We start from the raw sequence: 25,340 nt of genomic DNA on the forward strand, positions 1-25,340 counted from the left end.
TGACAGGCTGACCTAGAACAGCAGGTTCCTACAGCACAGGTTTACCAGCATGGAGACTCAAACACAGCACGTGCAGTTGTGATCCTGCTGCTGGACCAAGGCCATGTGTATGGGTATTTCTGGGCATTTGCCATGGGGATGTACCCAAAAGGCAACATCCTACACTCTCACAAAGTATTACCACTTGTTATCCAGCCTGTAGCTTCATACCAAGCGTGGGTTACTGCAGCTGGGTTGAATGGCTAGGTAGGAGTATTATGCAATGCACTAAGCAGAGCCCAGGCAGCACCTCCTGCATACAACATTGCTCCATTTAGTTTCTCATCAAAATTATCACTAATGTGAATGTGACTGATTTGTACTGGACATGCTGGAACAAAACCATGTACAGCTATGTCGTCCTTCAGGTCGCAGTTAAGCTAATGAGTGCTCTGAGAGCTTCTCTGGTTTGTACAAATAAATTCCTGAGCTGAAAGCACTACTTGCCAGACTTTGCTGACAAGTTTCGTGTCAGGGTAGATCTGTTCTAGTCTCTCCCACAAGATTTGGGGGTTTTTTTCTTTGTTTTTATCTTTCAGACAGTAGCAGAACTTCAGCAGCTCAATCTGCTGGTAGTTGTTCCTCCTGCCCCAAAACTTTCTGCAGCAACACACTGAACTCAGCCTCCTGCAGCATCAAAAAGCCCTGTGGCCCTGTTTAAAGTCAAAGGTAAAAGGACTGTTGCCATTAAAAACATATCCTCTTTTTAAAGCTGAATGCTTTATTGCAGCCAGTACTATTTGTAACTAGAGGCTATAGCTCTGCTATAGCTCTGCAGGGGGATTGCTTAATAAGCTTGTTGATTTGTCCCTCAACATAGCTGTATCCAGGCACAGTCAAAGCTCCAACTAGAGAGGTTTCCACCCATCCTCCCCTCCTCCATAACCCTTGTTACAAGATAACTCTTCTCATGAAATGCTTTTTAGGGCTTTTATCACCAGTGACTTTACCAAGCCAAGGCCATGAGAAGAAAAGATACCTCTTAGCGATAAACTTGCAGATTTTATTCCTGAATGAGATTATTGCTTTAAGTGAAACTGTGAGAAGCATGGCACAGAAAGGACTTAGACAGTGACCTGGCAGCTTAGGTAGCTTAGTTATCACAGTTATTCCCTTTGCTCTTCCTTCCAGGCAAGGGAAATGTTGATTTGTTCTGGGACTGAGAGAGTTTGCTAGCTAAGAAGGTGAAGGGCTCAAGCAGTGTTTTCCGATCTGTTACAGTCACTTCCCACAGTCTCACTTTCTCAGCCCTTGCCCATTGCTGTGCTGCTTCTGTTTCCACTTGCCTTTGGTCCACGAGGTCAGTTTTGTTTCCCAGGACAATAACTGTTACCTACAAACAAAACAAAAGCGTAAGCTTTGTACAAAACGCATGCACCACTCACAGCTCTTTTCAACAACAGGCAAGTAGCAACACAGTTCAGACCTGTTCTTTAACTCAGCACTAGCACAAGATAAACTGTGTGTAGTTTGGAAGATCAGGGTTTGGGATTCTAATTAGCCTCATCTACATGTGGGCTGGGAGCTGGTTTTAATCATAGGATATGCAGGACTTCTACCCCCCCAGTTGCTTGAAGGGAAGCAATGCCCACGAGAGCCAAAGTTAAACAGCCCTATTCTCCATTTACTTGGCAACTGACCTGCCCGATACAAATGATAAGAACATGACATCTGAGTAGGTCAGAGCAGCAGATGCTTGAGAGGCGGTGGCAGCAGAGAGAGCCTGGACCCCACAGCTGTGGATTTTGCCCAGCTTGTTTTAACCAAGCCCACAATACAAATAAAGCCAACTGTGCCAGAAGGCAGCCTGTGCCAGCAGCCCGGGCAGGCTGAGCTGTTGTTCAGCCCAGCCAGCTGCCCACTCCTGCACGCATGGAAAGCCACCAGAGGGACCTATCGGGACAGTCTTCTGTTGCTGCAAGGGTCAGATAAGCACCATCCTCTCAGAAGCAGTTTCAAGAGCAGCTGGTTAGCTAACTAGAGCAGCACAGCTGTTTCAAAACACAGCCTTAGTTGTAATGATCCATCCAGTGACTTCTGTATCACCAAGGAAGTACAGTGTGGCTGAGCTCAGTGGCCTGCCTGGTACTTCAGTTCTAGGAAGTGCTGAAGGTGGTGCTGGCCACTTACAGTTACTGCTCCTGCTATTTTAAGTTAACCATTTTCTAAAAACGTGTTACCAGCATCAGCTCCCAAGAGAAACCATGCCTACATTTAGAGTTCAAGGTCCTTAGTCAAACTCTGGTCTCAACTCTACACCAGTGGTTTGACAAAGTGATAAATTCTTCTTTGGGTTTTTTGCTGTGGCCACACCTGCATGCTCTTTCCTGTTCATCAAGCTAATTCCAGGATGTCTTTTTCTTAGCCGCTAGAGGTGTTTGTCCTGTTCCTGTGAGGTCTGAGGCTTTCTTTCCTTTCCATAGCAGCCTAGGGTGTTCAGGAAAATGTGTTTTCCCTCTGAGAAAGCTTTGAAAGAAGCTAAAATCTTCATATGCATTTACCACATGCTTCAACTGAATTTTACCTATGGTTAAACTCTGTCATTATGAGAGAACACAAACTCTATTTAGCATAAAATTTGGCCAGGCTTTAAGGTGGGTGCTGGAGAGCAGAGGCAAGGAACCAGCCATCAGTGCTTTCTGTCATCTGCCATGCAACAGGCGACTGTGTCACTCATCAAGGTGAAGTTCTGCCAGCTCAGAAGCACCATGTGAGATAGATCCCTCATTCAGTTGAGGATGCTTTCTAGCACAGCCCAAGCTTTGAGCCTGCTGTTGCTTTTTTAAGCTAGGACTCCTGAGCTCACCTTCTGTCTATGTTTCAAAGCCTATTATATATGGACTATAAATCACAGAAATAAAACTAAGTTATCCAGCTTATTGTGGGCACCACTTTCTCAACTATGCCATCCTTAGTCAAGATCAAAACTTTTAAGCTCTGCCAAAGGATAAACAAATTGGCTGTTTTCTAAAATACCTGCATGCAACAAGAGAGGAGTTCTGGCAGGTAACATAGAAGAGAGAGAGACATGGATCCTGTTTGGGCTGTGATTCGCTCTCTGCATTACAACATGCTGTAAAGTAACTCATGGGGCCCTCAAAAAAACACAGCACCTGAGCAAAACTTCCTGCTTGTCCACCTTTCCTTGCCCTGCAGGGGAGTTGTGATTGACTCCCAGACTCCTGCTATATGTGACGGCCTGCAGCTCACACCAGCCCTACAAGCTAACATAACTCTCCCCTGACGGCACATTCGGCTGCTGTCAGCCTTGGAGCCTGCCTTCCTCCACCACCCTATGTGCTGTCAGTACTAAACGAGATACATTTTTGGAAAGTCTCTCCCCCTACCATTATCCAATTAATTCTTCATGAGCTTCTATTATTTTTTTTAACAGCATAAACCAGACATTTGGAAAGCTGTAGGCTAAAGACATTTACCAGGAAAAACTACTAGAGAACATAAAGATACTGTAGGAAAAGCCATAATGCTAATGCCACATGCAAGTTATATTTGTTTAGCTAAGCTGGAACACTGTCAGCTGAAAACACTAGCTGCTTTCTAAGGGAAAATAGAGCAGTCATTTCACACAATTGAATTGATTCAATATGGTTGTTAAAATACATTAAAGCTGCTTTGCCAATTGACTAATGTCTGGGAGACCCACTGTCAATTACACTAGTTTGTAAGCCATCAAGTACATGAATACAAAACAAACAAAGATAATGCCCTTCGTAACATTATTCTATGCACTTGACTTCCCATGTACAATATCTAAAAAAAAATGTATGAACTGCACTGCTGTAGACCATATGTTTTATTAGTCATAAGTATCCTGGCTGGTGCATTCAGTTAACTGAATTTTAGCTCAGTAGATGAAGTAAGGAGGAAAAAAAATCCCACATTCTTTTGCATGACCTGCATGGCATGTGAATTAGGCTTCCCCAGCATGAGAAAGCTTCCTTTTGCTGGATTGCCCACGGCTATGGGTACATTCATTTTCCTTTGTATGCAAGCTTTAAAGAAACAAACTCTCTGCTTTGCAACCTTAATTTTCTATCACTGATATAGCTATAAGCCAAGCAGTTAAGCACTATGAGTTTACCTCCTTTTTGTCTCTAAAGACATCAATCTCCTTTTTGAGCAGTTCCACTCTTTGGAAAGCTTCGAGGCTGGTCACAGCATACACGAGAACGAAGGCATCAGCGACAGAGAAATAGTGCTTTGGCACTTCTACGCCCTCCTGCAGACCCCTGGTGTCATAAAGCCGTAACTGTTCCTTCACACCTCGGTCTGTTTCCACCGATGCCAAATACACATCTTCCATTGTGGCACCCTCTTCTAAACCTGTTTTAAAACAAGCAGGAAAGTTCAACTGGTGTAAGTACAGCACCACTATAAGAATTATTTGAAGTACAGCAGGCTTTTACCTAGCAATAGCTTCCAGTGCATGTTTTCCAGAGTGACTTGACCTGGACTCAGCCTTGCCTGACATCCCCATGAAGGACTGTATTTATAGATCACTGCACCAGCTATTTACAATAGCGACACTGCATAAATACAACCATCTAATATGTGAACACATGATTATGCCTGTGAAATTAACCTATGCAACATGCACATTCAGTATAGGATAAGATACATAGCTCTCCTCCTAGGTTTCCCAAACTCCAACCACCCAGGGTACCGGTTCTGTGCCAAACATGCTGCAAATGGGCCTGCCCAAACATACCCTTTTGGAAGAACAGCCAAGGAACACCACATAGTCAAGTACTAACATCTTGAGCCTACTTCTTTGCTTCATACTGAGCCGGATCATACAGCAGAAGCAGAAGCCAAAAGAATAATTCTGGAAATGAACGTGTATTGGTGGTACAATTAACCAACAAGTAAAATCAAGCCAGAAAAGGAAGGGGAAGTTTGCATGCAAGCAAATTTGCATGTTATATTTACTCAAATACACAGTGAGCTTTTTCCACCCCTTAGGGATTTAAAATGATTCAGATTTGCTAATAGAAGCAAGCTCATCTACTGCAAGGTAAGAGCACACACAAGGTAACAAGCTTTCATATATATATATATCTATATATATATATCACCTGCTCCATGGTAACTATCTGCAGACTGGCTCTCCTTGCTTCCTCTCCTCATGGTAAACGTGAGGTAATTCAAGACCTCTTACTTTGAACTAATTAAAATTACTTTTTCCAAGCCAAACCTGAAAACACATAGATCACCTTAGCTTTGTGTTCCCCCTGGATGTGGGTGCATAAGGTTACAGGTCCCAGCAAACTATGTACAGTGTCACTGGGCCACTTTCAGAGTTGGTTTTAAGTATCCATATAAACCCTCTGGAATCCACCTTTTTGCCTCCATTGCACTCCTGTATGCATGAACTGTTTGCCTTTGCAGGGCTACAGCAACTAGTTCTGTTTTATTGTCTTTGTGTGCCAAAAAGGGGCCATATTAGTGCATTGTTTAAGAAAACACCAGGGATTATTTGCCCTGTGAAAATAAGGATTTTTCTGCATTCAATGACACTATTCAGAGTACTTCACATTGACAAACAAGCTGAAGCATTCCACCCACACTGACCATTTCCCATGATGTGTGCAGCATTCCTGTGCAGGAAAGTGGCACAAGCTGTTCTTTTTGCCCCTCTCTGTGCAGTCATCATAGATCAAACTCTTATTAGGTTTGCAACGAATTAATTTCCCTCACCTCCAAATATAACCATGCTAATGTGCAAAAGCAAAACTGCGAGCAGAAGGACAAAACAAAGGTTAATAAGAAGAGGAGGCACAAACACATTCCATGTAGCTGGAGAATGTGTTACAAGGGCATTTCTTAAGACCAAAGCAGTAACAAAGCCCTTTCTGGATATAGCACTCTTCTATAGATAAAGCACTATATTCTTGCTTTGCGTCCTTGTGTTGTACAGACAGGTCAAGGAAATACCTAGCATCAGTAAATACTACTTTGGCAAGAAGGAATGAACCATAACTACCAAAGTTTTCTACTTAGAAAGCAATAATGTTGTACAGGTTTTTACCATCTAAATGATGCACTGTAATTCAGCAGTCTTTAATATATCCACCTTCTCCTCTGATGGTCTCTTTTTAATGGCATTAAAAGTGGCAGTGAAAACTATGTCTTTTAACAACCTACTTGAAAATTAAGTGAAAAATTAAGACCCAGCACTTAAGTCAGCAGAATAGAGCAATAAATTTTGATGTGAAATGGGGAGGGCACTTTGGAGGCAGCTGGAATTTATGCATCAGTAGCAGATTCCAGAGGTAAAGCTTCACCTATGTACGTTGCAGGAGGGAGTATATGCAAGTAGATTCCTAAGCAAACACAGATAATTTTTAGACGTACCTGTGTCACCATATTCTAGGCCCTGCTTCTAAAGCCCAGACCACATGCTAGCCAATATTTACAATTCTTGTCAGTACCATCCCAGTCAAACACTTTTGTGGTCTCCATTCAAACATGGATGGGGCTTGAGCAACCTGGTCTAGTGGAAGGTGTCCTTGCCCATGGCAGGAGGATTGGAACTTGATCTCTAAGGTACCTTCCAACCCAAACCATGCTATAATTTTATGTGCCAGGCAAGCTGTTATACTAGCAGCAAAACTAGTTAGGAAAGCCCATTATCCTAGGAGGGTGCCTTTTAACACCCCATCCTCCTGTCACAAGGATCCCAGATCTCCTTTCCTTCTCTGGCATCCCTGGTGTCGTAGTTTAAACCCAGACAGGTAATTCGTTCGCTCACTTCCCCCCCTTTCTTGCCCTCTCCCTGCTCTCGGAGGGACGGAGAGGAGAATCGAAAAGAATGCAACTCCCACGGGTTGAGATAAGCACAGTTTAGTAACTAAGGTATAACACAAATCACTACTGCTACCACCAATGATAATAATGATAAAGGAAATAACAAGGGAAGAGAATACATCATCTCACCACCAGCCGACCGATAACTCGCCCCCCCCAGCCCGACCAAGCTCTGACCGATACCTCCTCCAACCCTGCAGACTCCCAGCCCTTCCGGCTAACTCCCAGTTACATCCTGGGCATGACGTGCTGTGGTATGGAATACCTCTTTGGTCAGTTTGGGTCAGGTGTCCTGTCTCTGCTTCCTCCCGGCTTCCCCTCCTCCCTGGCAGAGCATGAGGCTCACAAAGTCCTTGGCCAAACCAAAACATCACTTGTTATCAGCTCTGTTCCCGAGCTGAAAGTCAAAACACTGCACTGCACCAGCTACCAAGAAGGGGAAAAATGACTGCTACTGCTGAACCCAGGACATTATCCACCCCTTATTCCATACCATTCGCGTCATGCTCAGATCCCACATTTTCAATATACCATCACTCTTATCTCAGTGCACTCTTATCTTAGTGCATGGACCAGTCCCTATAAAGCTGCTGAGTCCATCTGGTCCATGATGTCAGGCTCCATCTCTTGTAACAGTCTTCCAGAGCAGGAGAGACTGTGTGCAGTGTTCACACTCGTGAATAACCTGGGCAATAGTGTCCATTGCTAAGTCCACCCCTCGATCATGAGTCCATATCTATGTTGCATCTTTGCTCTGATGGCCTGAAGTGCCATGGGCCCACCAGGCTTAAAATAATTCACTGTCCCCTTCAGCAGTTTCTGCAGCTTGTTGCTGGGGACTCCATACAGCTGCCTTCCATCTCCGGTGCTTCCAAAGCACTGGAGGGGCCCAGTGGACTAGATACTTGCCCATACTGTCACACACACCCTGCCACTCCTGGCTGTGCAGCCTTGGGGAAAACCTCTTGGTCCCCCTGTATTGTCGTCTAACCCCAGACAAGACCCAAACCCGACTCTGCTTAACTTTTGAGATCAGACAAAATGGTTGTGGGTAGAACACAGCCTGTGTGTGTGCCAACATGCTGATCCCCACCACAATCAGCAGGCAGGTCCCAAGGACACCCAAAGGCCATTCAAAACCTTCAGAACTCTCAGTTGATGCTGCTGTGCTTGTCACTGGGGCTGGTGTAGCTGCTGTGCTTGCCGGCTCTCCCACCACCAGCTTCTCTTTTCCTGAGTCCAGCTCTTCCCCCTCTGCCTTGCTGGGAAATGCTGCGCGGTCCCCTGCATCCTCCTGGGGCTCAGCGGGCGGCTTCCGGGAAATGCTCTCGGCCGTCGCGGGGCTCGGCTCCTCCGCGGGGCTCGGCTCCTCCGCGGGGCTCGGCTCCTCCGCGGGGCTCGGCTCGGCCGCGGGGCTCGGCTCCTCCGCCGCCTTCTCCCGCTGCTCGGCAGCCGCCTCCTTCCGCTCCTCGACCGCCCCGACCTCCTCCACCCGCAGCCGTCCCCTCGCGGCCTCCGGCCCCGCTCCCGCCGCCGCTTGGTCCCCGGGGCCGCTCTCCCGGGCCGGTTCGGCTGCCGCCGGCTCCCGGGGCCGCTCCCCCTCGGCTCCCCGCAGCCTCACGAAGATGGAGAGTAGGGTGAGGGCCAGGACGGTGAAGAGCAGCCGGACGGCCAGGTACAAGTCCACGGCCACGTCCGTCCCGCCCTGCTGCTGGAGCCCGCCCGTATTACAAGCCATTGCCATAAAGCACAGTGAGACAAGAACCTTAGCCCAGGCCCCATACTTGATAAACACTATCACAGCAAATACCGGCTCTACGTAAGTTACAACATTCTGAAGCTGTGAGATCAAGCGAAACAACTCTGAGAGCCAATAAATCAGCATTGTGACGAGTGACTATTAATCCAGTCAAATCTGTCGTTATCTCAACCCTTCGTGCCCCACGTTGGGCGCCAAAAAGAACTGTCGTAGTTTAAACCCAGACAGGTAATTCGTTCGCTCACTTCCCCCCCTTTCTTGCCCTCTCCCTGCTCTCGGAGGGACGGAGAGGAGAATCGAAAAGAATGCAACTCCCACGGGTTGAGATAAGCACAGTTTAGTAACTAAGGTATAACACAAATCACTACTGCTACCACCAATGATAATAATGATAAAGGAAATAACAAGGGAAGAGAATACATCATCTCACCACCAGCCGACCGATAACTCGCCCCCCCCAGCCCGACCAAGCTCTGACCGATACCTCCTCCAACCCTGCAGACTCCCAGCCCTTCCGGCTAACCCCAGTTACATCCTGGGCATGACGTGCTGTGGTATGGAATACCTCTTTGGTCAGTTTGGGTCAGGTGTCCTGTCTCTGCTTCCTCCCGGCTTCCCCTCCTCCCTGGCAGAGCATGAGGCTCACAAAGTCCTTGGCCAAACCAAAACATCACTTGTTATCAGCTCTGTTCCCGAGCTGAAAGTCAAAACACTGCACTGCACCAGCTACCAAGAAGGGGAAAAATGACTGCTACTGCTGAACCCAGGACACCTGGGCATCCTCCCACCTGCACTAGCTGGGTGGGCAAAGGCAGCTTGTGCTGTGGAGTGACTGCCCTGCAGACTGCTACCGGCTCAAGCAGCTTTCCCTTGCAGGAGAGTATTGTTATTTGCCCTTCCTCTCCTTCCTGCTATCAGTTCTTTTAAATTTACAGAAGCATATTGTGAGACATCCACTGCTGTGACACAGATGAATGGGCAGATGGAACTAGCTTTCATGTTCCGAAGCTATGGGGGGAAAGGGGAACTAACAACGGTTGCAGTGAACAATCCTGCGGTTTCTTTGGAAACTAAAGATGAAAAAAAAATTAGGGAGGGAAAAGAAGGATAGACAGGAGATTGATGCCATTCTCTAGTGCCTACTATAGCTGGTGCAGGTCTTGGGAGACACAGAAAGGTCTTCATCTATGTTACCAACTGCTGCCACAGAGGAACTGCAAGGGGAAGCTTCAGTCATAAATTGAGTGGTGTTTCAACCCCTGGTGGCTTCCCAATCAGGAAAGGCTCAATATACTAATAAATACAGCACACAGCCTGAGCAAGGCAGAGATATTGCAAATACTAAAATATAGCAAAATTTCAAGATGGATGGAATTTCAGAAGTTCCTCAGGGACTCTTGAACATAAAGTCAGAGCATGTTTTGTGTCTTCTTAGGGTACTTTTTTAAGTCTTGTATGTATTTTCACCTTCCCTTTTTAAAGCAGGAACTTAGCAAAGACCTCCTAAAACATGCTATCCCTTGTGTTTGTAAACTGCAGGATAACATGCTTTGCTTTCTTACATCTCAAATGACAACATATCAGAGTATCCCTGACTTGGAGAAGAGCTGGACAGGCCTCAGCAAGAGCTGGTCTATTTAGATGTAGCTGCTAGTTAAGTACTGGTCCAACCAAGTAGTGGGCACCATTCTGACCCTTAGTTGCATACATTCAGCTCCGTTTTCATCCATTTCTAAAATGTTAAGCTGGCTGCAGCTCTATCATGAGGTAGTTTTGATATAAGAAACAAAGATACAAGAACACGCAATTTGGTTAATTAGCTTCCATAGCTTTGGAGCTGTGAAAGCCAAAACCTAAAATCCCTTCAGATGAGACCAAATAAGGCAAATTCTTCCATTATGGGTTTTACCACAGCAATATATGTTTTCATTCCTAGCTGGTAAGATGATTTGAAGTAGCTACTTATGAATAACCTGACCACACCAGCTATTTACACAGCCAGGAGGCAGAGATAAGGAAAATCCACAGGAAGCCTTCTCATCTCCTCCTGTTGAGCTGATAAGGGGCCAGAGATAGTTTAAAGGCAGAAGGAAGACTCCTTTCTGCACCACAACTGAACAGGGACACTGCTTAAGGAAAAACACCTATCCTCTTTATGGACATGTCCTGTGCCAAAGTCAAACCAGGAACTCTGTTAGCCCCCCCAAGAGAGCTTAGGCCAAGCAGAGCAAGCCCTAACAACTCTTCGGCCTGACCGTGGCAATATAGTCCCTGCATGACTCAAAGCTAAATCTGCACCCATTACAAACATCTGCTTTCAGGTTTTGTCTCATTCCTTGTATCAGCTTAGCCAGAGAGGCTAACCTGCTTAGTAAGGTTCCATGGGATTTAGCCCTAGAGGGTAGGGGGGCCCAAGACTGTTGGTTGATATTCAAGGATCACCTGCTACAAGCTCAGGAGTGTTGCATGCCAACTAGAAGGCAGTGCAGCAGGAGGGCCAGGAGACCTCCTTGGATGGATAAGGAGCTGCTGAGGAGCCTTTGAAGGAAAAAAGAGGCTTATAAAAGGTGGAAGCAAGGACAGGAGGCCTGCGAAGAGTACAGGGATGCTGTCCAGGAAGCTAGGGGCCAGGTTAGGAAAGCTAAGGCCCAGTTAGAATAAAACTTGACTAGGGATGTTAAGGATAACAGGAAGGGATTCTACAGGAACATATCAAATAAAAAACAGACGAGGGACAACGTAGGCCCCCTCAGGAAGCTCTCAGGAGTACTGGCTACACAGGATTTGGAGAAGGCTGAGGTTCTGAATGACTTCTTTGCCTCGGTCTTCACTGGCAAAGGCTCTGACCACACCACCCAAGTCTTGGAAGGCAGACACAAGTACTGTGAGAAGGGAGACCTTAGGCCCACTATAGGAGAGGATCTGGTTCGAGACCATCTTAAAAATCTGAACATGCACAAGTCCATGGGACCTGATAAAATCCATCTGTGGGTCCTGAAGGAGCTGGTGAATGAAGTTGCGAAGCCGCTGGCCATCATATTTGAGAAATCATTGCAGTCAGGTGAAGTTCCTGATGACTGGAAAAAGGGAAATATAACCCCCATTTTCAAGAAGGGGAAAATGGATGACCCAGGGAATTACAGACCAGTCAGTCTCACCTCTGTGCCTGGAAAAATCTTGGAGCAGATTCTCCTGGAAGGCATGCTAAGGCACATGCAAAACAACAAGGTGCTTGGTGACAGCTAGCATGGCTTCACTAAGGGGAAATCCTGCCTGACCAATTTGGTGGCCTTCTGTGATGGGGCTACAGAACTGATGGACAGGGGTAGAGCAGTTGATGTCATCTACCTGGACTTGTGTAAAGCGTTTGACACTCTCCCACACGACATCCTTGTCTCTAAATTGGGGAGACATCAATTTGATGGATGGACCACTCGGTGGATAAAGAACTGGCTGGATGGCCGCACACAAAGAGTCGTCATCAATGGCTCAATGTCCAACTGGAGACCAGTAACGAGTGGTGTCCCTCAGGGATCGGTGTTGGGACCGGTCTTGTTCAACATCTTCGTCGCTGACATGGACAGTGGGATTGAGTGCGCCCTCAGCAAGTTTGCCGATGACACCAAGCTGTGTGGTTCGGTTGATACGCTGGAGGGAAGGAATGCCACCCAGAGGGACCTTGACACGCTTGTGAGGTGGGCTGATGCCAACCTCATGAAGTTTAACCATGCCAAGTGCAAGGTCCTACACCTGGGTGGGAGCAATCCCAGGCACAGCTACAGGTTGGGCAGAGAAGAGATTCAGAGCAGCCCTGCAGAGAAGGACTTGGGGGGTGTTGGTTGATGAGAAAATGAACATGAGCTGGCAGTCTGCGCTTGCAGCCCAGAAAGCCAACCGTATCCTGGGCTGCATCAAAAGGGGCGTGACCAGCAGGTTGAAGGAGGTGATCCTGCCCCTCTACTCTGATCTTGTGAGACCTCACCTGGAGTTGTGTGCAGTTCTGGTGTCCTCAACATAAAAAGGACATGGAACTGTTGGAACAAGTCCAGAGAAGGGCCACGAGGATGATCAGGGGACTGGAGCACCTCCTGTATGAAGATAGGCTGAGAAAGTTGGGTCTGTTCAGCCTGGAGAAGAGAAGGCTGCGTGGAGACCTCATAGCAGCCTTCCAGTATCTGAAGGGGGCCTATAGGGATGCTGGAGAGGGACTGTTTATTAGGGACTGTAGTGACAGGACAAGGGGTAACGGGTTAAAACTTAAACAGAGGAAGTTTAGATTGGATATAAGGAGGAAATTCTTTCCTGTGAGGGTGGTGAGGCACTGGAATGGGTTGCCCAGGGAGGTTGTGGATGCTCCATCCCTGGCATTGTTCAAGGCCAGGTTGGACGAAGCCTTGGGTGAGATGGTTTAGTGTGAGGTGTCCCTCCCCATGGCAGGGGGGTTGGAACTAGGTGATCTTAAGGTCCTTTCTGACCCTAACTATTCTATGATTCTACATGTTACTTTATGCATCTCTGTTTCTCTCACTTTTTTGCCCTTTCCTTTCTCATGCTAAACAAACAGCTGCTCTTGCAATTTTAAAGCCCAGCACAAAGGTGTGTCGCACTACACATTGTTGCTCACACGGTCCAGGGACAGATATTCCATTCTGGGGGTATTCTTCCCTCCTGACTACTTTTTCCTCTTTGACCTCAAGCAATCTGAGTGCCTTTCCAAGAGTGTCAGCTGCTGACCATGTAAGAAACGCAGAACTTAGGGACTTAATTTGTGACAAGCCAGGGAGAGCTGAAGGTGCACATTTTCTAGGAAAAGAAAGCACAGCTAGGTTTACAGCACCATGACCAAGTACGCAGCCAGGAGCATAGGCTCAAAGCCAAGGGCTTTATATAGCAACCTGAAACCTCCAAGGACATTAATCACTTCCCTGATAGCAGCTCTGCCACCACTCCTTTTGACAGCAAAGTCAACAGGAGGCATTTGAGCACTGACACAGTCTCACAGATGATTACAGCCACAAGGAGATCCCCATGTCAGTGGCTGGGACATCACAGAGGTTGGCACCAGAACCTGTGCTGCTCTGAGCCTACAACCAAGTTTGAGCATGCTTCTTGTTACTAGGAGGAGGATATGGATGCCACCAGGAATGGAAAGACTCCATGCGTTGGTTCTCTGGCCCTCAGACCAGCCGCAGAGCTGCTCCTGACGTCAGTCAGGAAGCACAGGTTTTGGAACAGCTTGTGTCCACGTTGCCATACCCGCTGGGCTGCCTTACTGACTGGCTCTGAACAGACAGGCTTTCAGCAAACACACTAGTCCCTTTCGCCTCCTGCCAGAGAGGCCAGCAGCCAAGATGTATATGCCAACTTTCTGGAGCTCAAGGATCAAGATTCAGTAATCACATTTTAAGCGTGAAGGGGCCACCCCTGTGACAATGGCAGCAGCAATGAGTCCGTGCAGTGTAAAGCAGCTCAGCTAAGGAGCAATCAAAGACTCACTGTCATTCAAACTCCATCCTTGCCCAGTGAGACCCTTATAGTGGTGTCCTGCTTCTGCAGTTTGAGGGTTAAATTAATACAGATTGGAGCAGTAGCTAAAGATCTTCTGGGAACCATTTTCAGCAGCCCAGCACCCTCTGCCAGAACTGTCTGTGGGCTGAGGAAGAGGCAGGGAGGATAGTGACCACTCAGCAGGACTGCCAGGAATACCAACATATCAGTCCATACCCCAAAATATGCCTGATGGCACACGTGCTGGGACATTGCTGCTTGTCCCTTGGGTCTGCAATGGCTCCATATGAGCCCTTTGCATACTCTCATCTTAGCTCTGCTATTTTCCCTCTTTCTCTAAATGTCTTGGGAATAAGATTTGACCAGAATAATAGAAAACAGAAGACTACCTTCCTCCTTGTCTCCTCTGCTATCAGCTGCTCCTCCCCTTACTGTTAACTCCGAAAAATAAGAGCAGTGCTGTGGGAAAAGAAAACTAATATTTTTAAGGAAGGGAGGGGGGAAGTTCGCATTGCACAATGGCTGAGTTGGAGCAGAGCATTCAGGAGTGACAGAGGGACACCCGCAGCTAAACCCTGGGCACAAGGCCTCCCTCCGGTTATGTCAGCCAATACCCATGACGCTGTATAATCATGTACATGACTGGCTCCATAAATAGCTCCTCTGATCAGCAACACCCGAATATCCTTCCTGCCTGGGTCATTAATAGGAGCCCGGGGCAGGAAGTAATGCAAGGCAATATGATTTAAGTAATGTGGCCTTGCTCATGCTGCTTGGGTGTCTGTTATAGCCACCCAGCCCCCTGCAGAGGAGTGGCAGCTCAGTGGCAATGGGAAAAACCTTTAGCCTGCAGGCTTTGCAACCTTCACGCTGAAAGCTACACAGGGCTACGTGCGTAGGGCTCAGTAGGATGCTGGAAACAGACGTTACTGCAATATTAGAGGAAATCCTTTGAAACAAGGGCATGAGCACACAGTTCTGTATCACGCTTTGCCAGCAAATTCCTCCCATCCACACATTTTAAAGGCACAGTGACTGCAAAGCACCATTCTAGAAACCCTAGTGTTTATCCAATAACTCATTCCAAGTCCACTTCACTTACCAGCCCAAGGAAAAGATACAAACTGACTAGATATCTTCTGTCAAAGCCCTAAGATTCACCCCTGGTGCCAGCACCTGTTCCTAGTTGAGGCAGGAATATTTTGCCAGCCTGCTGATCATTGTGCTTCCTCTCTTAGACAAATCATGTGGAAACAGAGGGAAACAAGATGGCTTTGCCTTCATTACCTTTCTTTTGTGCACAGCAAGTCTCACACATCCCATGCTCCTCTCCCAAGGCCCTTTTCCATGGGAGGATTTATTTCAGAACTCCAAGCTTGGCCCTTGAAGTTCAGCACACAGCATGGGACCTACGGCTGAACTGGTTTTCTTTCCAGCACTTTGATTAAATATCAGCCAAACCCAAGCAAAATAAAGCTTTAAGGAGACGGAATAAAAGTCTGAACAGTCTCTCCACTCATCAGAAGAGATCTATTTACTTTTCAGGCATCTACAGCATCTTGCAGGGAATGAGATATTTCTTATGTAAACAGGCAGCAAGCACATCATCTACTTTTCTGTGTTTGTTTCTTTCTAAGCATTCACATATTTTCTAACTGGGAACACCACAAAAAGGGTTCTTCTCCAAGCCTTGTTTAAAAATGGGTAAATAAGGGGCTATGAATTTCAAAAACTGCCCAGAGATGCAACAAACACACATTAATTTCCTCCTTCACCCGGTGCAGTTTGCAGTCCTCCTTTACTGTGTTTTTGGGAAACACGCAGAGCAAGATGCTGGAAAAGGAAGCAAAAAAAGCAAAAATATCTCACCAATAGTGTGCTTTCCATAGAGAAGCTGCTCCAAAATCGCAGTCTTTCCCACCGAGGCCATTCCACACACCACCACCTTGTAGCCCTTTCCCATCTTTCCCAAGAGGGCAGAGTCAGCAGGCGAGCCCTGTGCAGACACAGGAGTCTGTGAGCCTGGCACCAGGCACAAATGAAGCCCACAAAAGGTGAGAGGCAAAGTGGGAAGCAGCGGCTGCTGAGAGGCACAGCTCCCCCCCCAGAGCCGGTATTTTTAGGACTAGAGTTTCCTCCCACACCGTTTTCTCAGGTTTTATGCTGCTGCCATTGCTGATGATGCTTGCCCGCAGCCTCAACACTTGTCGCATCAGGCCTGGGGAGACTGAAGCTGTGTTATCCCTCTGGGGCAAAGGCTGTGTTTGTTGGTGTGTGTATGCTGAAAGACCTGCGTTACTGGCTTCGTGGGTTTGCAGTGGGCCTGATGGTACCTGGTGGGATCAGGATGGCTTCTGGAACTGCAGCAAAACAGCAATACCTTCCCTTTTATTTCATACATAGAAAGATTCTAGCTTTTACAGGCTATGAGCTCAAAAATAGAAGTGTTAAAGGCAGAAACACAGGAAAGCAAATGCAAAAGCAGGGTTTTCATCTGCTTTAAGTCAGTTTGGATGGGTGGGGGTTGGTCCTAGCAGGAGGCCTCCAGAAGCCGGCCATGGGCCCTAACTCTGAGTTTGTTACTTGAAGCAGTTTGCCCCAGACACAGCTGCGGAGTACCTTGTTAGGACTAGGAGGGGCTGGTGTTGTCCTGCTTCAATTCCAGGTTAGCCAGGTGACGCTTCACAAGCCAGGGTGCCCTGCAAAACATACACCAAAAGATGGAGAGGTCACCCCACCGCAAAGCAGGAGGCCCTTTCAGTCAGGGAAAGCCTAATTCCAGCTTTGATTCCCCACTACCTCCATAGCAGCACACTGAGGACGCTGCAGAAAGCGGGACAAAGTCCCCTCAGCACCAGGCCTCTTCCCTAGGCCTGACAATTCACCTCTGCTAGTGCCGGGGAGAAGGGAAGGCACAGAAACGCTCGGTACGCAGGAGAGACGGGAGCACAACGGGAACGGGCAGAGCCAGGGCCTCGGCCCCAGCGCGGGCAGACGCTCACCTTGTCACACGGCCCTTGCCACAGAGCCCCTTAGGCCTGCGGCACCGGCGGCTGGCTCCCTCCCCACCTCCCCCAAAGGCTTTAGGGCTGTTTTGGTTCCCTCTCCCCCGTTATAATTTAACGTGTCTCCCACCTCCCCCCCACGCACCTGGGCACAGCTTCCCTCGGGACCCCATGGAGCCGGGACCAGTCCCGCCCCTGCCGCCCATTGGCAGGCGCGGAGGCCGGGCCCGGCCGGGGCGGGACGAGGAGAGTGGCCGGGCAGTTCTCCCACTTCAGGACTACGCTACCCATGAGGCACCGCGGCGGCGGCCGGAAGCGTGGTGCCGCCGCAAGGGGTTGTGGGCAGCAGGCTTCTTCCTTTCCGGTGCTGGGCGCCATCAGGTGAGGGTGGGTTTGTGCTTGGCCGTTCCGTCAATCCGCATCCATCCGGGGCCGGACGCACCCATCCTCCCGCCCCACTGCCGCCACGGCGGGCCGCCATGTGGCCGCTCCCGCGGGAAGGGGCTCTCTGCACCCCGCGGGGGCAGGGAGGCCTACGAAGGGCCTGTGGGCTGCGCCGTGTCGCGGTGGGCGGGCGGGCTGCCCGCGGTGTGGGGCGGGGAGGGGGCCCGCAGCGCTGGCTGGTGTGAGCGGGAGACCGAGCGGCGCAGCGCAGCGGGTGGTTACAGATTGTACGGCCTGGGTTGGCTCCGGGTTTGCGGTGTTGTGTGTCAGTGTAATCGTAAAGATGGAGTTGCTTGGGACGGGAAGAGCTGGGCCGTAGCTGGGGGGGTAGGGAGAAGAGGGGTATGGAAAATCGTACGTGAACGGGCCTTTTTTTGTGCGTATAAGTAAATTGCATTTTGCTGATGGTGACTTGGGGGGACAGGATTTGATGGAGTTCACTTCCAGCTGCTGGTTGCTGCAGGTGTGTGAGAGCTCAGATATTTTTAGGGGTAATTAACACGTGAGAATAAAGACCACACCACTCTCATATGCTTCCTTACAGGTAAATATTTACAACTTGTTTCAGATGTTAACTAGATTCTCACGCATTTCAGAATTTCTCAGCTGAGGACTTTAAGGCTTAACACATGAAAAGGAAGTAAAAGCCCTGTGTCATGTTGGAGACTAGCCATGTGTGAGCCATGGTAGCAGACATGGCAGTGGTATAAAACAGCTTGAGGGTATCCCGTTTCAGTGGTGCTGCATATATGGTTTCACGCAGTTCCCCTCTTCGCAGGAGTTTGCATTTAGATGTGGTGCATGTTACTTACTGACCTCTCAATTCAGCAGGTAGACAAACATGGGTGCCTACAAGTACATCCAGGAGCTATGGAGGAAAAAGCAGTCGGATGTGATGCGGTTCCTCCTGCGTGTCCGCTGTTGGCAGTACCGCCAGCTCTCTGCCTTGCATCGAGCTCCCCGGCCCACCCGACCAGACAAAGCTCGCAGGCTGGGATATAAGGCCAAGCAAGGTAATGAGATGTAGAGGTCATGTCCATGGGCTTCATAATGGAGTGGACTGGTTTTATGCCAGTTTTCTTCCTTCCTTAAGTGACAGCTGAAATACTCCCCAAGAAACTGGTGTACTGCATAAAGTGAACTTAATGTTATAAATGTATTAAATTGATAGCAGTGACCACAGCCTAAAACATCATGTAGCTTTGAATTCACACCTTCTGTGGCCATTTTGGCAGATGGAGATCAAGTGGGCTTTGGTTTTAATTGTTTGTGTGCTGTGTTACTGGTGCAAAGTTGACTGGTGCTTTTGGTACCTTCAGTTTGAGGGGTGTCCTTTCTCTGCCCAGGTTTTGTCATGCATTACTCTGACTGTATTACAGCTGTATGTGCTTGAGTAAGCAAGATGGTGAACAGTTACTGGTCAGTGAAAGAAACTTGGGGAAAACGGCCTTCTGTCTGTAACTTGAGGGTAGATTTAGATAAGGTATTAAATAAACTCTTCTCTCTGAGGGTGGTGAGGCCCTGGCACAGGCTGCCCAGCAAAGGTGTGGCTGCACTGTCCCTGGCAGTGTTCAAGGCCAGGTTGGACAGGGCCTGGAGCAGTCTGGTCTGCTGGAAGATGTCCATGCCCATGGTGAGGGGCTGGAACTAGCTGAGCTTTTAAGAACCCTTCCAACCCAGACCACTCCATGATTCTATGAAATCCTTGGAACAGTTTGAAATGTTCAGTATAAAAACAGAAAGGGAAGAATCTACGCTTCTGTTACTGTTTGTAAACTTTCAAAACGAACTCCCTAATTTTCAGTGAGGAGATTTCAGCAAGGCTTGTGGATGGCTTGTACTTGCTACGATCAGAATATGGGCTGTTGTGTTTGGGGTGGTTGTTTGTGTTACAGTGTAGCTGTAGCTGTTCTTAGTGTGTTTGTGAGTGTGGTGTTAAAAGGTGCTGTAAGCTGTGGTTTGGAGCTGAAAAACAGTAGCAACAAACAAGGCTATCACTTCCCTTACTCAGTTGTAATAGAAATAACAAAATCATTTTGTGATGGCCACCTCCAGTTGTAGATTTTTGGTGCAGACTGGTATAGTGACCTAATTCTGCAGCATTTCATGTCGTTTTTGGGGTTGGAAATACCGTATGGGCATCAAAATTGCTACACTCCAGAATTCCTCTAGTTCCTAAGTTATCATTTCTTTTAGGTTATGTTATCTACCGTGTCCGTGTTCGCCGTGGTGGTCGTAAACGCCCAGTCCCGAAAGGTGCAACCTATGGTAAACCTGTGCATCATGGTGTTAACCAGCTAAAGTTTGCCCGGAGTCTTCAGTCTGTAGCAGAGGTGACTATTTTGATTATTGCTCAAACACTTGGCTTTAGGGAGGTCTTGGTCTGTAAAAGCTGAAAATACTCAAGGGACAGAAAAAAAAAACAAACCAAAACCCAAGTCACTGGTAAAAATCTTGAATGCTGATGGCAGGAGACCCTCAGGAGTGTCTTGAAAAACTATTGAGACGAATGAAAAAGCTGTTTACAAATCTTGTCTGGGAGAAGTACTACGTAGGTGTTTTATTGATGTTCATAGTGTACACTTACTTATAAAGCTTGCCACAATAATTCTGGTGAAAAACAGACATACAACTAGTATAAACCCTGGTTAAAAAAAAAGGGTAAGGCAAAAGAAATAATTCAGATATGCTCAGGTCTGATTTCACTAAATCCCACCTCTGTTCCCTGCCATGCTGTATGTATTACCAGCTTTAGGTAGTGGTCCTTCTACATAGTACAGAGGAGTTCCTATCTTAAAGCCTGTAGCATGCCAGAGACCTTCTGGTTCTTCATTAAAAACTTTGGTACCTCCCAGGCACAAAGCTTGGTAGCTAACTTGTTTTTAGGCAAGATGTTGTTACCTGCCAAAATACTTCAAACAGAAGCTTCCATTCAATGAGATCTTTATAAGTTTTGTAAGGTCACAGTAGTAGTGTTGGCGTTAGAATTAATAGTAGTCTGTACTCTCAAAAAAGAGACGAAAGAATGAAGTCTTCTCTTGGCCTTTCTGTCTTGAGCAGAAGACTTCTCTGTTCCCAGGACTTCAAAACCATTCACAGCTGACTTCAGCAGTTTGAATATGGTGGGGTTTTGTAAAGTGGGGGAAACAAAACACAAATGGGACATACTAATTTGAAGGAAACACAGTTTAAATTAAAAAGGCAGTTCTGTGTTTTGAGTGCTCATGGTATGTTCTTCATATATGCTGTTCTCTGATAGCTGATAGCCAGTTACACACTCACTTGTGGCAATAGCTCATGGAAGAGGTTATTTGGTCTCAGTTTTAATTCAAAGTTCTCTGACTCTGACATCTTCTATTTTGGAAGAGGTATGTATTTCAAATAGAAATGTAAAACTTCCACTGCAGCTACCATTCCCACATAGAAGCTGCTTGATGGTGTTTTAATATTTAATACATGTGTTGCTTTCACCTGCTAGAATAAAACAAGGACTTGATAGAATTTTATTACTTATGCAGAAAATAGGCAAGTGCAGTTTACCAGAAGACTGGAGCAATGGGTTGGGATCCCATTGGGATAGAAGATGGGTGGACTTCATTGGTTCATATTTTCCCACAGTGATGATCAAGTTGTATGATTAAACCCACTTCTAGTGTTTAAATAAGGAGTATCCTTGATGGGGAGGCAGATGGAGTTACATAATCGGTATTTTCTGCTTGCTTCTGTTTTCTAAACTTAAGACTCCTTTTTTCCAACCACAAGTGAGGATAGGAATAGCAAACACTAACGTGCCAGCAGTGGAACAAAGACTAGTTACATCAGCTCTTCCTTTTCTCCTGTCAGTGTAGGCTTATTCTCTGCAGAACCACCTTTCTCCCCTTCAGCTTTGGATGTCCAAACTAATCAGTCTTTCATGACTGTAGCTCCAAGTGCAACTTGTGCTTTCCATCTACATGTGAAAGTTGTTTTTAATGCTGGATATTTACTGACTCTGTGCTTCTGTGTACAAAGTAGCTCTTTCTTTTATCCACCAAGCACCTTGCTCCTTACATACCTTAAAACACATTTCACACCCATTTAATGTAGGAATCCAGGCAGCCTTTTTTTAATACAACATTCCTTTCAGCTATTACTTTTTCTAGCATCTTTGCATCTGGAAGGGGAGCAGTTCTTTGAGGAAGACAGGGTTGCTTGAGGCAATTTTAAATTTCTAGCACCTATACCAAACTTTAGGTTTGAGTTTCATTTTTCTGCATGAAGAGTGCTCTGCATCCATGATTTTATATCCTCTGCATTCTTTTTTCCCTCTAGGAACGTGCTGGCCGTCACTGTGGGGCTCTCAGAGTCTTGAACTCCTATTGGGTCGGTGAAGATTCCACATACAAGTTTTTTGAAGTGATCCTGATTGATCCCTTCCACAAGACCATCAGGCGCAACCCTGACACCCAATGGATCACCAAGCCTGTCCACAAGCACAGGGAGATGCGTGGGCTGACATCAGCCGGGCGGAAGAGTCGTGGCCTTGGCAAGGGCCACAAGTTCCACCACACCATCGGTGGCTCGCGCCGTGCTGCCTGGAGGAGACGCAATACGCTGCAGCTGCACCGTTACCGTTAATTCCTGTCTGTGTAACAATTTAATAAAGCTCACGCGGGTTGTTGAATTTAACAAATGCTTCTGCTGCTTCTTGGTTTATGTGGAGAAACGTAGGATTCTCCAGGAGTTAAGTCATTGCCATAGTTTTGAAATGCTTTTTATAATGTAATCTGATGTTTGTGAACCTTGTAGCCTCGAGCTTAGAATTCTGTGATGGGTTTCACTTTTGATTAAGACAGAAGAAGTGCAGTATGAATTGAAAGCCATCAGGCTGGTCCACTTTCTTTATGTTAGTCTGAGTCTGTAGGTCAGGGTGTCTGTGTTCAGTGCTTAGGCTGAAGGCCAGCTTCGATCTTGTGCAATAAGATGTAAACTGAAAGTGCTAGTTTATTTGTTACAGGTGATTAAATACTAATGGAAATTTTATTTTTCAAGTTGTTTTTGTATGTCTTAAGTGTGAAATCAGCTCTTGAACCTAACCTGTGTTACCAGCAAACATTGGCCAAATCAACTGAGCACAGAATAGAAAGATAAGGTTTGCCAAGTTCATTAAAGCATGTGTTATCTTAAATAGAGACACTTCACAAAGAACTGTACAATCTTTTAGGTTGAATAATAAAATCCTGACTGTAGGGTAGGTATCCATTTGTGCAAGATGCCAGGCTGTTCATTTTATATTTTGCAGTGGAGATGGTGTTCTTCAGAGCTGCCTTTTGACACCAGAACAGAAAACATTTCTCTGTTGTTAAAGAGCTGCATTCCAATTTACTCTGTGTGGTTAGCAGGAATAATCACATTTGAATGACAGTTATAGATGAACATATTTTAGGCTACATTCTGTGAAATTACAGTGTGATCTGCCAGTATGAAGTCAGCTTGCACATAAACAGTGCAATTTATGGTGAATTAGCTGGACATCTGTACTTGCTTTCACAGGTTTCATGCCACATCCATTTGGTAGTGATGGGAAAAGGGATTATATAATGCCCAAGAAGTGGCTGTGTCTTTCTGGCGCTTCAGCTTGGGATGTGGAAACATACTGGAAAAAGTGCTGGGACTAAAATGTCAAGATTTGCCCTTCAAACTGAGAAATTAACTGATTTTGCTCTTTAAGTTCTTAAAGGAAGATAGTAGCCTGAAGAAGAGACTGTTCTTCAAGCCAAGAACAGTTCAAGGGGCCAATCATTTCATGGCATCTTTTTTTTGTTCAAACAAGGAAAAAATAAGTCATTTTCTGTTAAAAAGTGCTATCCACCTCTCTAAAAAAAGGAGATTTTTATTGATTTGGGAGTTTTTAACCTTCCCAGTGAAATAACATGAGCATCCTTGAAAGCAGCTCCTGTGCTACAGGAGAGGACATGGATGGTTGTAGGAACAAATTTGGTGATGTCTCCCCTGAGGGTAAAACTGTAGAGGGTGCTGATCTTTCCCTATTGTAGGTGTGACGATCTAAGATGGTGCCAGTATAACCAAGGTGCCCATTGCTTTATTTATAGGGTAGCAGCTTTGAGTCTGTTGACACTGCACTAGGTCTGGTTAAGTTGTTCAGGACCCTTGCCATTGATGGGGAAAGGTGATGGCTGGCAACTGGGCAGTTGGCACTAATGCTGTGTGTCCTTTGACAGGGTACAGAATGTTTGCACATGGGGGATGTCCTGCAAGAACTGCCTGGGGTTTCCCCTCACAGCCTGGGGAAACCAGGCTTAGAGAGAGGTTCTGTGATCTTTGCCTTTTGTGCTTGTGCACATTGAACAGGTTGCAAGCCTATGTTCCTCAAGAATTTGATGAAAACCAGTCACCCAGACTGTAGTCCTAGTGAGAGGCTGTTACGTGAATTCATCCCTCCTTAGACACTAAGAGTCTGCTTCAAACAGGGATACAGCTGTAGCTGAAGGAGGACAGGGGGAAGGATGAGGAAGCATCAGAAATTTCACTAGTGAAATTTAAGGCACAGAGGAATCCAATGATCTCTTTCCAAGCCACAGTTGAACTGTAGAGAAGCGGGGCTGTGTGATACCAGCCTGTTTCAACCTGATACCGGGTGTTGCTGAAAAGAGTTGCCTGTAAGTTTTTATTAGGCTGGATTTTGCTTTTGTGTAAGCCATCTCGATTAACTAATTGCTTAGCTTTTGGTAGAAGGTGAGGGCCTGGCAAATAACTCGGCCACTATTACAAACTAATTCTGACCTCCTGAAGGGTGTGATATGTGTAAACAGACCATGTGATTCAGCATGTACTCTAAATAACCGAGTAGTAAACTCCCATCTATGTAGCTAATAAAGTGCTCCTTAATTGGCAACATTAGCTAAGTTGAAAAGCACAGACTTGCTAATTTGTTAATCAACAGAAAGAATAATTGTTTCCTTCCATTGTCTCCAAAGCACTGGGAGTCTCTGCAAGGCAGAGGTAGGCACAAATGCTAATGGAGGAGGTTGGCTCCTTCCTTGCAGCAGCAGGTTGTTGAATGTCACTGGTGATTTTGTGGGGCTCTTAGAATGAAGGAATTAGCTATGGAGGAGAGTAGTAACTCGAGTTGCTCTCTTATGTCTATCTTTGTAACGAAGCAGTTCACTAGCCTTGACCCAGTGAGAAAAGCGATTGCATGTGAATGGTCCCATCCAGCTAATGAATTAAAAAGCTAGACTCTAAAAATAGAGCCTGATTTCTACTCTTTTATCTACTCACTTTCCAGTGTGGGGAAAACCCACTGTGTCTTTTGCCCTTGCAGCGCACACAGGTCTGAGAGTATCAAGCCAAAATACCCAGTGATGGAAACACTGTTTCAGCCACCAGAAAAGCAATTTGTATTTGTTGGATGCTCCTTTCTGGGCCTTTGGGGAAGCACCAACTTTTTGATCCAATCGTTTTCAAGTAATTGCTTGAAATGTAAAGCTGTATGAAAGGATGGAGAGCCTGTGGGTTGTTTTCTTCGTGTGTCAAGGTTCTGAGTCAGCCTCAATTTAATGATTACATGCAGAGTGTTTAGGTGGCCAAGTCTAGCTCCCTAAAGTTAGGAAGTGCCTGAGCTACACTGCTTATGTAATCTTTAATTTGGTGGCTATCTTGCTCTTGCCTCATGTGCCCAAAGAGCCCTCTGGCAAAGCCAGGACTGGAACACAGTTCTGGGCCTCTTGCCACTGCCTGAAACTTAAGACAGCATG

At 46.6% G+C, this 25,340-nt stretch overlaps 2 protein-coding genes across 7 annotated transcripts; one reads left to right on the forward strand and one right to left on the reverse strand.

Moving 5' to 3' along the window:
* Nucleotides 1-1,028: 1,028 nt before the first annotated feature.
* Nucleotides 1,029-17,412, reverse strand: NKIRAS1 (NFKB inhibitor interacting Ras like 1). Of its 5 annotated transcripts, none has more exons than XM_062607182.1 (5): nt 17,285-17,412; nt 16,754-16,833; nt 16,004-16,130; nt 4,142-4,383; nt 1,029-1,372 (listed from the first exon to the last, which is right to left on the reverse strand). In XM_062607182.1, the coding sequence occupies exons 3-5, from the start codon at nt 16,095-16,097 to the stop codon at nt 1,133-1,135; spliced, it is 576 nt and encodes a 191-aa protein (XP_062463166.1). In that variant the 5' UTR covers nt 16,098-16,130; nt 16,754-16,833; nt 17,285-17,412; the 3' UTR covers nt 1,029-1,132. The 5 variants fall into 5 exon arrangements, with proteins under 5 accessions (XP_062463166.1, XP_062463167.1, XP_062463168.1 ...); XM_062607183.1 differs by having other exon boundaries at nt 17,270-17,396; XM_062607184.1 differs by lacking the exon at nt 16,004-16,130.
* RPL15 (ribosomal protein L15) lies at nt 17,391-22,255 on the forward strand. Of its 2 annotated transcripts, none has more exons than XM_062607180.1 (4): nt 17,391-17,520; nt 18,415-18,596; nt 19,780-19,916; nt 21,895-22,255. In XM_062607180.1, exons 2-4 carry the CDS (start codon nt 18,425-18,427, stop codon nt 22,198-22,200), a joined length of 615 nt encoding a protein of 204 aa, XP_062463164.1. In that variant the 5' UTR covers nt 17,391-17,520; nt 18,415-18,424; the 3' UTR covers nt 22,201-22,255. The 2 variants fall into 2 exon arrangements, with proteins under 2 accessions (XP_062463164.1, XP_062463165.1); XM_062607181.1 differs by having other exon boundaries at nt 17,440-17,520; nt 18,412-18,596.
* The last annotated feature ends 3,085 nt before the right edge of the window (nt 22,256-25,340 follow it).

This window comes from Pezoporus occidentalis, unplaced genomic scaffold (assembly GCF_034315485.1).
Source record: "Pezoporus occidentalis ecotype Australia unplaced genomic scaffold, CSIRO_AGI_Poc_V1 ctg120, whole genome shotgun sequence".
Classification (NCBI taxonomy): Eukaryota; Metazoa; Chordata; class Aves; order Psittaciformes; family Psittacidae; genus Pezoporus; species Pezoporus occidentalis.